The 14,283-nt window shown below is 39.3% G+C and overlaps 1 protein-coding gene and 1 pseudogene across 10 annotated transcripts in view; both read right to left on the bottom strand.

The window, feature by feature from the left end:
- Nucleotides 1-14,283, bottom strand: part of LOC309606433 (protein MFI) — a 175,337-nt gene that overhangs the window by 137,850 nt on the left and 23,204 nt on the right. For 7 of the 9 annotated variants that reach the window (XM_082343537.1, XM_082343530.1, XM_082343535.1 and 4 more), the window contains exon 2: nucleotides 6,314-6,403. The exons of the other annotated variants lie outside the window; for them this stretch is intronic. In XM_082343537.1, the coding sequence (XP_082199663.1) occupies nucleotides 6,314-6,403 (90 nt within the window). The remainder of the gene's footprint in view (nucleotides 1-6,313; nucleotides 6,404-14,283) is intronic. 9 annotated transcript variants of the gene reach the window in all.
- LOC309606446 (large ribosomal subunit protein uL30 pseudogene) lies at nucleotides 3,884-6,306 on the bottom strand (annotated as a pseudogene). Its single transcript has one exon. The product of its transcript is annotated as a large ribosomal subunit protein uL30 pseudogene (transcript).

Here is a 14,283-nt window from a genome sequence, read left to right as displayed (position 1 = left end):
CTTTCTTTTGATTTCCATTTGCATGGAATATCTTTTTCCATCCCTTCACTTTCAGTCTGTATGTGTCCCTAGGTCTGAAGTGGGTCTCTTGTAGACAGCATATATATGGGTCTTGCTTTTGTATCCATTCAGCCAGTCTGTGTCTTTTGGTTGGAGCATTTAATCCATTTACATTCAAGGTTATTATCGATATGTATGTTCCTATTACCATTTTCTTAATTGTTTTGGGTGTTTTTTAAAAAAAATTTAATTAATTAATTAATTTATTTATGGCTGTGTTGGGTCTTCGTTTCTGTGCGAGGGCTTTCTCTAGTTGCGGCGAGCGGGGGCCACTCTTCATTGTGGTGCGTGGGCCTCTCACTATCATGGCCTCTCTTGTTTCGGAGCACAGGCTCCAGGCACGCAGGCTCAGTAGTTGTGGCTCACAGGCCTAGTTGCTCCGCAGCATGTGGGATCTTCCCAGACCAGGGCTCGAACCCATGTCCCCTGCATTGGCAGGCAGATTCTCAACCACTGCGCCACCAGGGAAGCCCTTGGGTTTGTTTTTGTGGGTCTTTTTGTTCTCTTGTGTTTCCCACTTACAGAAGTTCCTTTAGCATTTGTTATAAAGTTGTTTGGTGGTGCTGAATTCTCTTAGCTTTTGCTTGTCTGAAAAGCTTTTGACTTCTCCATCAAACCTGAATGAGATCCTTGCTGGGTAGAGTAATCTTGGTTGTAGGTTTTTCTCTTTCATCACTTTAAGTATATCCTGCCATTCCCTTCTGGCCTGCAGAGTTTCCACTGAAAAATCAGCTGATAACCTTATGGGGATTCCTTTGTATGTTATTTTTTGGTTTTCCCTTGATGCTTTTAATATATTTTCTTTGAATTTATTTTTTCTTAGTTTGATTAACATGTGTCTTGGTGTGTTTTTCCTAGGGTTTATCTTGTATGGGACTGTCTGTGCTTCCTGGACTTGGGTGACTATTTCCTTTCCCATGTTAGGGAAGTTTTCAACTATAATCTCTTCAAATATTTTCTCAGACCCTTTCTTTTTCTCTTCTTCTTCTGGGACCCCTATAATTCGAATGTTGGTGTGTTTATTGTTGTCCCAGAGGTCTCTGAGATTGTCTTCAATTCTTTTCATTCTTTTTTCTTTATTCTGCTCCTTGGCAGTTATTTCCACCATTTTGTCTTCCAGCTCACTTATTCGTTCTTCTGCCTCCGTTATTCTGTTATTGATTCTTTCTAGTGTATTTTTCAGTTCAGTTACTGTGTTGTTCCTCTCTGTTTGTTTGTTCTTTAGTTCTTGTAGATCTTTGTTAAACATTTCTTGTATTTTCTCAATCTGTGCCTCCATTCTATTTCCGAGATTCTGGATCATCTTTACTATCATTACTCTGAATTCTTTTTCAGGTAGATTGCCGATTTCCTCTTCATTTATTTGGTCTTGTAGGTTTTTACCTTGCTCCTTCATCTGTGACATATTTTTTTGCCATCTCTCTCTCTCTCTTTTTTTTTTTTAATGAGTGGGATTGCATTCCTGTCTTACTGGTTGTTTGGCCTGAGGCTTTCAACACTGGATTTGTAGGCTATTGGGTAGAGCTGGGTCTTGGTGCTGAGATGAGGAGCTCCATGAGACCTCACTCCGATGAATATTCCCTGGGGTCTGAGGTTCTCTGTTAGTCCAGTGGTTCGGACTTGGAGCTCCCACTGTAGGAGATTTGGCCTGACTCCGGGTTCATGAACCAAGATCCCGCAAGCCACCTGGGGTGGCAAAAAAAAAAAAAGCAACAACAAAGTAAAAAATAAAATTAGACTAGGAAACTAACAGATATGTTAGGAAGAATATAAAAATAAAAATATAGATGAATCAACAACCAGAAGGTACATCAGTACCACAATAGTGAAAAAGAGGAGGGAAAAGAAAAAAAAGGGGGGGGGGGCGAAGGCCTTGGCTGTGGAGGGTGGGGCTTAAGCAAGTGTGAGGTTTGGGTGGTGGGTGGGGCCAATGCTCAGGACCTACAGGGCTGGAAAAGGCCCTGGGGGCTGTGGGGAGTGGAGCTTAGTCTCAAGGAACAGAAGGGGCCCAGGCATGGCAGGGGACCTCACCTGGGAGCCCAGCAGGCTTCCTGGGCTTGAGTGGACCAGGCAATCGCCCTCTGGTCCTCTCCCACTCTTCCCAGACAGTCCCTCCTGCCTGCCTCTCCTGATCGCCCCGGCCTCTGGGGTGCTTATCCTGTCTGGCCTCCACTTCTCCTCCTCCCTCAGTCCCCCTATGTCCTACTGGTTCACTTTGGGGTTCCTTCCGTCTCCTTGGGTGTCAGAGTCTCCCACCAGCGGCCAGCAGGCACCCTAGTTGTGGGGAGATGTTAACTCCACATCTTCCCACACCTCCATCTTGACTCCACCTCCCTCTAACCTCTTTTTAAATTCAACTTCTCAGTCATACCTTCTATTGATGGGGTACTATTTAGTCTCCAGATACAACTTTCCTAGAGCCATTCAACATACTGATCTAAGCTAAATTGATTACCATTTTTATTTCCTTCAGATTCTGTTATTTCTTTTTCTTTTCTTTCTGCTTCTACATCATTGGTTTTCCTTAAATGTCAGGTGATTGCCCATTAGTAGTGACGAATGAAGGTCTGTGTCAATTTTTCTAGGGAGCTAGTGTAAGTATCCTGTGCTTTTGTGTAAGTCTCCCATTTTCCACTCTTCACACTCATGAATGGGAAGATTGCCTTAGAGCTTTGTGAAGTGGGTGGAATAAGTTAATCAACAGACTTTCTTAGAGGAAATATGGTCAGGTAGCCAGCAATTAAGCAAGGCATCTCTCAAATACTAAAATTAAGAGGGTTTTACTGCGGAGTACCAAATCCATGCTAGAACTAGCTTTCCCGGGTGGTTCATGTAAATTTTTTAAAGAGATAATCCTTCAGGGTTTGTTTCTTTCTCTCTCTTTTTTTTTTTTTTTTGTTGTGGGAGGCTGTGCTACTGCACAGCATATGAGATCTTAGTTCTCTGACCAGGGATCGAACCCGCACCCCCTGCATTGGAAGTGCAGAGTCTTAACCACTGGACTGTCAGGGAAGTCCCTTGTTTTGTTCTTTTAATTTTTATTTATGTTGTGTTATAGTTGATTTACAATGTTGTGTTAGTTTCAGGTATACAGCAAAGTGGATCAGTTATATATATATATATATATATATATATATATATATATATATATATATATATCCATTCTTTTTCAGCTTCTGATTTGGGTTTTAAGAAGAGGACTGATCATCAGGGAAACCAGAAAATTCCATCTTGAAGCCCAGCAGAAATAAATGGTGGGCATTTCCCTGAGTCATAAATGGCACAGGGGCTCAGCAATCTACCACCATGTTCTTAACAGGAAACACCCCATTTGGCTGCGGAAAGGGTCCATCCCGTCTCATAGATCCAAGAGTAGGTTAAAATTCTGAGCTAGAGAAAAGCACTAAGCCAATTGCAGGCAAGAATAAGGAAGTTACCAGATACACCTAGAGACAGCCACATCTGAGAGCTTACCAAGCTGTCACTGAAGTTAGAACATGGACTCACAGCAGAGAGCATTGTTTTTATGTGCTTCTTTCCAATTGTATTTCAAGTTCTTTCCAAAACAAGGCCCTGCGCTTGGTTCACTGCTGTCTTGTATTCGTGCTTGGGTATTCATTCACCAACATTAAACCCCAGGATAGACGATGTGATAAAACAGGACTCCTTTCTCCATGGAGTGAATCTTTGTTGGTTTCAGTGGTGGACGGTGGTTATCACAGAAAACACACAGGAACTTTTCCTTGGAACTGAGGTGGGATGAAAATTGCCTCCTGTGAACATCATCATCTTTTTCCTGACCTTTCACCACAAGTTTCTGAAGATAAAGCAGAAAATAATCTTCCTTGAAGATAATGGGTAACAATTCCATAAAACAAAAACACATGCTTCCAATGCACTGTGTTTTCAGATATTCTGGGTTTAGTTCAGCTGCCAGATGAGTCGATTGATGCATTCATCTTGATAGCCAGGTGAGCCCACTTCCTTGAGGAAGCCCCCTCTATTCTTGGTAGCACGATAGGCCACTGAGAGTTGCAAAGGGCACAAGAACCCTGAGATCACCTGAAAATCCTTCCCTGGGAAGGCAACTCCATGAATGAGGTCTTCCAAGCAAATGACACCAAACTTCCCCAGGTGCTCCCCAATCACTGTGTTGTCTGTCAGTGTGATGATTTTATTCTTGACCTTGGCTTGTCCACATTTAAAGATGAGTTCCTGAACAGACTTCAGATTTGCAAATCCCCAGGTCACATAAGGTTCCACTATATGAAGCGTTTTTATGGTTTAAGGAGTTACTTTCATAAAGACACCACTGAAAATCTTATTCAGGCAAAGTCTTGCAATGGTCCTCTGCACCAGTAAACTCACACCATTAATCATTTGGATGTGTACAACAAAGGCCAAGGAGTGTTTATCTGGCACTTCCAAGCCATGAGGTTTCACTTCTAGTTGTCTGAGTCGCACCCTCTCACGTAGTTGCTTCCAGGAATCATGTAGGAACCATTCTAGTTGCTTAAACTTGAGTTTTTCTCCTTTCCTCTGCTCCTTCCTTTGCAAAAGCACCTGCTTTGCCTGGGTGGCTTTGAGGGCCTGATAAGCCTTCCTCTTTTTCAGGAGATTTCCTGGAACCAAAGGGATCTTTTTTCTTGGCTCTACCTCTGCCATCTTTCCAAAGCTGTGGGCTACTCTGGGTTTGTTTCTCTTATGCACAATGGTAAATATCCATCTACCAGTAGATTTTTGACTAATGATAAATATCCACCTGCCTATAGCTTTGGGTCTTGAAGTGACAGTGGAGACAACTGGCACAGCTGTTCCATGTACAGACCTTCAATTAACCCCATTGTCTATAGTCATTCTCCTTTTAGCCTTTTTAAATTGCTAAATCCTAATTGATATCCTTTCTAGGCTTCCAATGACAAATGAGCTATCTCACTAGTGCCCCTTTAAGGTATGTATAGGCAAGTCTTCTACATAGATATGTCCAACAGGATACTACCATTTATTTTTGGTATGAGATAAAATTTCCTATTTGTTCATGAACTCCCTTCTCTCTGTTATGGGTTAACTTTCTATACATTGTCACTTCAGTTGGGTTCTAGAGGGATAGAAAGTGAAAATGTGTGCTCAGTCTACCATCTTGTTAAAATACACACACACACGTTTGTTTATATACATGGCTTCTCTACTGAAGCTCCTTAAACACGAGGATGTATTGTAAAATGCCTAGCACAGTGTCAGGAACGTAACAGGTGTTCAAAGGTATGTGGCTGATTGGATTTGAATGTGGGAGAGAAGAAGTTACAAATGACAGAAAAGCTTAAGCCGAGATGACAAGTATGCTGTTAGAAACCAACAAAGGAATAGTAGATTTTAAAGGAAATTCTTTTTTTTTAGTGTTGGAAATCAATAGTTGTGCCCCAGCATAGGCAAATAATGGAAACTATTTTTCAAGACATCATTAACTGATATAAAGGTATTTTTGTGTGCTAGAAAGACAGCCATACCACTTCACACACAGACAGACTGTTGATGCTATCCTAGAGAAAAGAGAAAAGTCATTTCACCTCTTGGCTCTCACCCAACCCAGTAAATCAACTTGGAATATTCCTTATTGGGTAAGGAGACTAGTTCTACTTAGACTAGAGTATGGTGAGAAACTAGTACATTAATCCAGATATACTTTACATCCTCAAAAGTAGGTACTGAATAAATATTAAATGAGTGAATGTATCCCTAACACTTGCTCACAAACCTGATTCCAGAGTCAAGATATAAAATTTTTAGAGGTGAAAGCCAAATAAGCCAATTAGTGATACTTTTGCTCACAGTAGCCATTATCAAAGAGCCTGGCCCAGATCAGAAACTCAATAAATATTAGTGAGGTTAATGAGATAATTAATTAATGTTAACTTTTTGAAACTTTAAAAAATGTCTACTTATAAAGCAAAGGGTGGTATACAACACTTTAATATACTAAAAGCTATTGAATTGTATACTTTATTATTTTTTAAAGTCTTTATTGAATTTGTTACAATATTGCTTCTGTTCTGTGTTTTGGTTTTTTGGCCACAAGGCATGTGGGATCTTAGTTCCCCAACCAGGGATCGAATCTGCACCCCCTGCATTGGAAGGCGAAGTCTTAACCACTGGACCGCCAGGGAAGTCCCTGAACTGTATACTTTAAACAGGTGAACTATATGATATATCAATTACATTTCAATAAAGCTGCAAAAAACCGAAATAAACTCACAAGGAAACTTTTCCAGGCCTTCTGAATGACTCTGGCAGCTCTATCTGTCTTTGTAAATTCTGATTCCTGTTTCCAAGCCATGCAAAAGTCCTAAAAGAGAATAAGCAAAGGAGTATATTTTAAATTACTTTATATACTCCATTATGAAACTGTCACTAGAACTCAATGAAAATCAAATAGAAAGTATAAAGGAAATAATGAAAATGATACTTTATATCAAAATAACTATAATAAAAATTTAAATTGACACCTATAATTGATAGCCTAATATGTTCCAATTTGTTTCTTTTTTTATTGAAGTATAGTTGATTTACAATATTATATTATTTTCATTATTTTTAAAGATTATACTCCATTTAATGTTATTACAAAACAATGACTATATTTCCCTGTGCTGTACAATATATCCTTGTTGCTTATCTATTTTATTCATAGTAGTTTGTATCTCTTTTTTTTTTTTTTTAAAGAAGGGAGTCATTATTTTTTAAAGTATTTGTTTATTTATTATTTATGGCTGTGTTGGGTCTTCGTTTCTGTGTGAGGGTTTTCTCTAGTTGTGGCAAGCGGGGTCCACTCTTCATCGCGGTGCATGGGCCTCTCACCATCGCGGCCTCTCTTGTTGCGGAGCACAGGCTCCAAACGCGCAGGCTCAATAATTGTGGCTCATGGGCCCAGTTGCTACGCGGCATGTGGGATCCTCCCAGACCAGGGCTCGAACCCGTGTCCCCTGCATTGGCAGGCAGAGTCTCAACCACTGCGCCACCAGGGAAGGCCAGTAGTTTGTATCTCTTAATCCCTTACTCCTATCTTGTCCCTCCCCTTTTCCCACTCTCCACTGGTAACCACTAGCTTGTTCTCTATATCTGTAGTTCTGTTTCTGTTTTATTATATACATTCATTTGTTTTAGCTTTTAGATTCCACATGTAAGTGATAACATAGAGTATTTGTCTTTGTCTGACTTTTTCACTAAGCATAATACTCTCTAGGTCCATTCACATTGTTGCAAATGGCAGAATTTCATTCTTTTTTTACAGCTGAGTAATATTCCATTGTATATATACATACCGCATCTTCTTTATCCATTCATCTGTTGATGGATACTTAGGTTGCTTCAATATCTTGGCAATTGTAAATAATGCTGCTATAAACATTGGGGTTAATATATCTTTTTGATTTCTGTTTTCATTTTCTTTGGATATATACCCAGCAGTGGAATTGCTGGATCATATAATAGTTCTATTTTTAGTTTTTTGAGGAAGCTCCATACTGTTTTCCACATTTGCTGCACCAATTTACATTCCCACCAACAGTGTATGAGGGTTCCCTTTTCTCCACATCCTTGTCAATGTTTGTTACTTGTAGACTTTTTGATGATAGTTATTCTGATAGATGTGAGGTAATATCTCATAGTTTTGATTTGCATTTCTCTAATGACTAGCAATGCTGAACAGCTTTTCATGTGCCAGTTAGCCACCTGTATGTCTTCTTTGGAAAAATGTCTATTCAGTTCTTCTGCCCATTTTTAAATTGGATTGTTTGTTTTTTTGATATTGAGCTGTATGTGTTGATTACATATTTTGATTATTACCCCTATTGTTCATACCATTTGCAAATATTTTCTCCCATTCTGTAGGTTGTCTTTTTGTTTTGTTGATGGTTTCTTTTGTTGTGTGAAAGCTTTTAAGTTTAAGTAGGTCCCAGTTGGGGGATTTTTTGCTTTTATTTCTTTTGCCTTAGGAGAATGATCCAAGAAAAGTTTGTTATGATTTTATCTAAGTGTGTTCTGCAAATCTTCTCTTCTAGGAGTTTTATGGTTTCAGATTGTACATTTAGGTCTTTAAACCACTTTGAGTTTTTGTATATGGTGTGAAGGAATGTTCTAATGTGCCACTGTTTTATATGTGGCTGTCCAGTTTTCCCAAAACCACTTGCTGAAGAGACTGTCTTTTCTTCATTGTATATTCTTGCCTCCTTTGTTGTAAATTAATTGACTGTAGGTGTATGGGTTTATTTATGGACTCTCTATTCTGTTCCATTGGTCCATATGTCTGTTTTTGTGCCAGTACCATGCTGTTTTGATTACTGTATAGTATTATCTGAAGTCTGGAAGTGTTATGCCTCCAGCTTTCTTCTTTTTTCTCAGGATTGCTTTGGGAATTCAGGGAGTTTTGTGGTTCCATATAAATTTTATTTTATTTTAACATTTTATTTTATATTGGAGTATAGTTTATTAACAATGTTGTGTTAGTTCCAGGTGTACAGCAAAGTGATTCAGTTATACGTATACATGTATCTATTCTTTCTCAAATTCTTTTTCCATTTAGGTAGTTACATAATATTGAGCAGAGTTCCCTGTGCTATACAGTAGGTCCCGGTTGGTTATCCATTTATTTTTTTAAAATTTATTTGGCTGAGTTGGGTCTTTGTTACTGCATGCGGGCTTTCTCTAGTTGCAGCGAGCAGGGGCTACTCTTCATTGCGGTGCACGGGCTTCTCATTGCGGTGGCTTCTCTTGTTGTGGAGCATTGGCTCTAGGCATGCGGGCTTCAGTAGTTGTGGCTCGCGGGCTCTAGAGCACAGGCTCAGTAGTTGTGGCGCATGGGCTTAGTTGCTCCGTGGCATGTGGGATCTTCCTGGACCAGGGCTTGAACCCGTGTCCCCAATCCGCATTGGCAGGCGGATTCTTAACTACTGCACCACCAGGGAAGCCCGTTTATCCATTTTAACAATCAATCAATCCCAAACTCCCTAACTATCCCTCCCACCACCCCCCTCTGGTAACCATAAGTTCCTTCTCTAACTCTGACAGTCTGTTTCTGTATTGTAAATAAGTTCATTTGTATCATTTTTTTTTAGATTCCACATATAAGCGATATCATATGATATTTGTCTTTCTCTGTCTGACCTGCTTCACTCATTATGACAATCTCTAGGTTCATCCATGTTGCTGCAAATGGCATTATTTCATTCTTTTTAATGGCTGAGTAATATTCCATTGTATATATGTACCACATCTTCTTTATTCATTCATCTGTTGATGGACATTTAGGTTGCTTCCATGTCTTGGCTATTATGAACAGTGTTGCAATGAACACTGGGGTGCATGTATCATTTTGGGCCATGTTTTTCTCCAGATATATGCCCAGGAGTGGGATTTCAGGATCATATGATAACTCCATTTTTAGTTTTTTAAGGAACCTCCATACTGTTCTCCACAGTGGCTATACCAATATACATTCCCACCAACAGGGTTCCCTCTCTCCAGCCCTTTCCAGCATTTATTGTTTCTGGATTTTTTGATGCTAGCAATTCTGACTGGTGTGGGGTGATTTCTCATTCCAGTTTTGATTTGTATTTGTTTAAATTAGCAATGCTGAACATCTTTTCATGTGCCTCTTGGCCATCTGTATGTCTTCTTCGGAGAAATGTCTATTTAGGTCTTCTGCTCATTTTTTGATTGGGTTGTTTGTTTTTATATTAAGCTGTGTGAGCTCTTTGTAAATTTTGGAGACTAACCCCTTGTAGGTCACGTTGTTTGCAAATATTTTCTCCCATTCTGCAGGTTGTCTTTTTGTCTTGTTTATGGTTTCCTTTGCTGTGCAAAAGCTTTTGAGTTTAATTAGGTCCCATTTGTTTATTATTGTTTTTATTTCCATTACTCTGGAAGATGAATGGAAAAAGATATTGCTGCAATTTATGTCAGAGAGTGTTCTGCCTATGTTTTCCTCTAAGAGTTTTATATTGTCCGGTCTTACACTTAGGTCTTTAATCCATTTGGAGTTTATTTTTGTGTATGGTGTTAGAGAGTGTTCTAATTTCATTTTTTACTTGTAGCTGTCCAGTTTTGCCAGCACCATTTACTGAGACTGTCTTTCTTCCATTGCTTCATCTCACCTCCTTTGTTGTAGATTAATTGACCATAGGTGTGCGGGTTTCTTTCTGGGCTTTCTATCCTGTTACATTGATTTATATTTCTATTTTTGTGCCAGTACCATACTGTTTTGATGACTATAGCTTTGTAGTATGGTCTGAAGTCAGGGAGCCTGATTCCTCCAGCTCCGTTTTTCTTTCTCAAGATTGCTTTGGCTATTCAGGGTCTTTTGTGTCTCCATATAAATTTTAAGATTTTTGCTCTAGTTCTGTGAAAAATTCCATTGGTAATTTGATAGGGATTTCATTGATTCTGTAGATTGCCTTGGGTAGTACAGTTATTTTGATAATACTGATTCTTCCAATCCAAGAACATGATATATCTTTCCATCTGCTTGTGTAGTCTTCGTTTTCTTTCATCAGCATCTTATAGTTTTCAGAGTACAGGGTTTTGTCTCCTTAGAGACATCTAGAGACTGTCATACAGAGTGAAGTAAGTCAGAAAGAGAAAAACATATATCATATATTAATGCACATATGTGGAACCTAGAAAATGCTACAGATGAACTGGTTTGCAGAGCAGAAACTGAGACACAGAAGTAGAGAACAAACGTATGGACACCAAGGGGGGAAAGTGGCGGGGGATGGGGGTTGTGGTGTAATGAATTGGGAGATTGGGATTGACATGTATACACTGATGTGTATAAAATGGATGACTAATAAGAAAATAAATAAATAAACATTTTAAAAAATTTAAAAAATGAAAAAAAAGCTCCTGTTGACAGCAAAAAAAAAAAAAAATCACAGTTTCAATTTCAGTACTTGTGATTGGTCTGTTCATATTTTCTATTTCTTCCTGGTTCAGTCTTGAGAGATAGTACCTTTACAAGAATTTTCCCATTTCTTTCAGGTTGTCCATTTTATTGAAATATAGTTGCTTGAAGTAGTTTCTTATGATCCCTTGTATTTCTGTGGTGTCAGTTGTAACTTCTCCTTTTTCATTTCTAATTTATTGATTTGAGTCCTCTCCCTTTTTTTCTTGATGAATTTGGCTTAAGGTTTATCAATTTTGTCTATCTTTTCAAAGAAGCAGCTTTTAGTTTCACTGATCTTTGCTATCTTTTCTTCATCTCTAATTCATTTATTTCTTCTCTGATCTTCATGATTTCTTTCCTTCTAGTGACTTTAGGTTTTGTTTGTTCTTCTTTCTCTAGTTGTTTTAGGTGTAAGGTTAGGTTGTTTACTTGAGATTTTTATTGTTTCCTGAGGTAAGATTTTATTGTTATAAGCCTGCCTCTTAGAACTGCTTTTGCTGTGTCCCATAGGTTTTTGCTCACTGTGCTTTTGTTTTCATTTGTCTCTAGGTATTTTTTGATTTCCTCTTTGATTTCTTCAGTGATCCATTGGTTGTTTAGTAGCATATTGTTTAGTCTCCCTGTGTTTGTGTTTTTTTACTTGTAGTTGATTTCTAATGTCATAGTGTTGTGGTCAGAAAAGATGCCTGATATGATTTCAATTTTCTTAAATTTACCGAGGCTCGTTTTGTGGCCCAGCATGTAGTCAATCCTGGAGAATGTTCCATGTGCACATGAGAAGAATGTGTATTCTGCTACTTTTGATGGAATGCTCTATAAATATCAATTAAATCCATCAGGTCTAATGTGTCATTTAAGGCCTGTGTTTCCTTATTGATTTTCTATCTGGAAGATCTGTCCACTGATGAAAGAGGGGTGTTAAAGTCACCCACTATTACTGTGTTACTGTCGACTTCTCCCTTTATGGCCATTCGTATTTGCCCTATATATTGAGGTGCTCTTATGTTGGTTGCATATATATTCACAATTGTTATGTCTTCTTCTTGGCTTGATCCCTTGATCATTATGTAGTGTCCTTCTTTGTCTCGTTTATAACAGTCTTTATTTTAAAGTCTATTTTGTCTGATATGAATAGTGATACTTCAGGTTTCTACTGATTTCCATTTGCATAGAATACCTTTTTCCATCCCCTCACTTTTAGTCTGTATGTGTCCCTAGGTCTGAAGTGGTGTCTTGTTTTTGTAACCATTCAGCCAGTCTATGTCTTTTGGTTGGAGCATTTAATCCATTTACGTTTAAGGTAATTATTGATATGTATGTTCCTATTGTCATTTTCTTAATTGTTTTGGGTTTGTTTTTGTAGGTCTTTTTCTTCCTCTCCTCTTTTGTTCTCTTCTCTTGTGGTTTGATGACCAGCTTTAGTGCTGTGTTTGGGTAGCTTTTTCTTTTTTTGTGTGTGTATCTATTGTAGTCTTTTGTTTTGCAGTTCCCATGAGGTTTTGATATAGCAGTCTATATATGTACAAGGTTGTTTTAAGTTGCTGGTCTCTTTCACCTAGAGAAGTTCCTTTAGCATTTGTTGCAAAGTTGGTCTAGTGGTGGTCTCAGTTTTTGCTTGTCTGTGAAGCTTTTGATTTCTCCATCACATCTGAATGAGAGCTTTGCTGGGTAGAGTATTTTGTTGTGGGTTCTATCATTTCATCACCTTAAATATATCATGCCACTCTCTTCTGGCCTGCAGAGGTTTTGCTGAGTAATCAGCTGATAACTTTACCAGTGTTCCTTTGTATGTTATTTTTCGTTTTTCCCTTGTTGCTTTTAATATTTTTTCTTTGTCTTTAATTTTTGTCAGTTTGATTACTATGTGTCTCAGCAAGTTCATCCTTGGGTTTATCCTGTCTGGGACTCTCTGCACTTCCTGGACTAGGGTGACTGTTCCCTTTCCCATGTTAGGGTAGTTTTCAGCTATTATCTCTTCAAATATTTTTTCAGGTCCTTTCTCTCTCTCTTCTCCTTTTGGGACTCCTATAATGCGAATGTTAGTGCGTATGATATTGTCCCAGAGGTCTCTTATACTGTCTTCATTTTTTTCAGTCTTTTTTCTTTATTCTGATCTGTGGCAGTGATTTCCACCATTCTGTCTTCCAGGTCATTTATCTATTCTTCTGCCTCATGTATTCTGCTATTGATTCCTTCTAGTGTATTCATTTCAGTTATTGTATTGCTCATCTCTGTTTGTTTGTTCTTTAGTCCTTCTAGGTCTTTGTTAAACATTCCTTGCATTTCCTGTTCCTTGCCTCCATTCTTTTTCTGAGATCTTGGATCACCTTAACTATTATTATTCTGAATTCTTTTTCTGGTAGATTGGCTATCTCCACTTCACCTAGTTGTTTTCATCTTGTTCCTTCATCTGGGAAAAATTCCTCTATCATCTCATTTTAAAAAAAATTATTTATTTAATTTATTTTTGGCCGTGTTGGGTCTTTGTTGCTGTGCACGGACTTTCTCTAGTTGCGGCAAGTGGGGGTTACTTTTTGTTGTAATGTGCAGGCTTCTCATTGCGGTGACTTCTCTTGTTGTGGAGCACAGGCTCTAGGCACGCGAGCTTCAGTAGTTGCAGCACACGGGCTCAGTAGTTGTGGCTCACAGGCTCTAGAGTGCAGACTCAGTAGTTGTGGTGTATGGGCTTAGTTGCTTTGCAGCATGTGGGATCTTCTCAGACCAGGGATTGAACCCGTGTCCCCTGCATTGGCAGGTGGATTCTTAACCACTGTGCCACCAGGGAAGTCCCTGCCATCTCATTTTGACTAACTTTCTGTGATTGCATTTTCTGTTCCACAGGTTGCAGGATTGTAGCTCTTTTTTCTGCTCTCTGCCCTCTGGGAGATGAGGCTAAGAGGATTGTGCAGGTTTCCTGCTGGGAGGGGCTGGTTCCTGGTCAGTAGTGGGTGGATCTGGGTCTTGTCCCTCTGGTGGGCAGGGCCATGCTCAGGGGGAGTTTAAGCCACTTGTCTGCTGATGGGTGGGGCTGTGTTCCTGCCCTGTTTGTTGTTTGGCCTTAGGCGACCCAGCACTGGAGACTACAGGCTGTTTGGTGGGGCTAATGGTGGCCTCCAGGAGGGTTCATGCCAGTGGGGACTTCCCAGAACTGCTGCTGCCAGTGTTCTTTGTCCCTGCAGTGAGCCCCAGCTGCCCCCCACCTCTGCAGGAGACCCTCCAATACTTGCAGGTAGGTTTGGCCCAGTCTCTTATGGGTTCACTGCTTTTTTCCCCTGGTTCCTGGT

This window comes from Balaenoptera borealis, assembly GCF_965194805.1.
Source record: "Balaenoptera borealis genome assembly, chromosome: 11".
Lineage (NCBI taxonomy): Eukaryota > Metazoa > Chordata > Mammalia > Artiodactyla > Balaenopteridae > Balaenoptera > Balaenoptera borealis.
The sequence above is the reverse complement of the archived record's forward strand: the minus strand, read 5'-3'. Positions and strand labels throughout refer to the sequence as shown.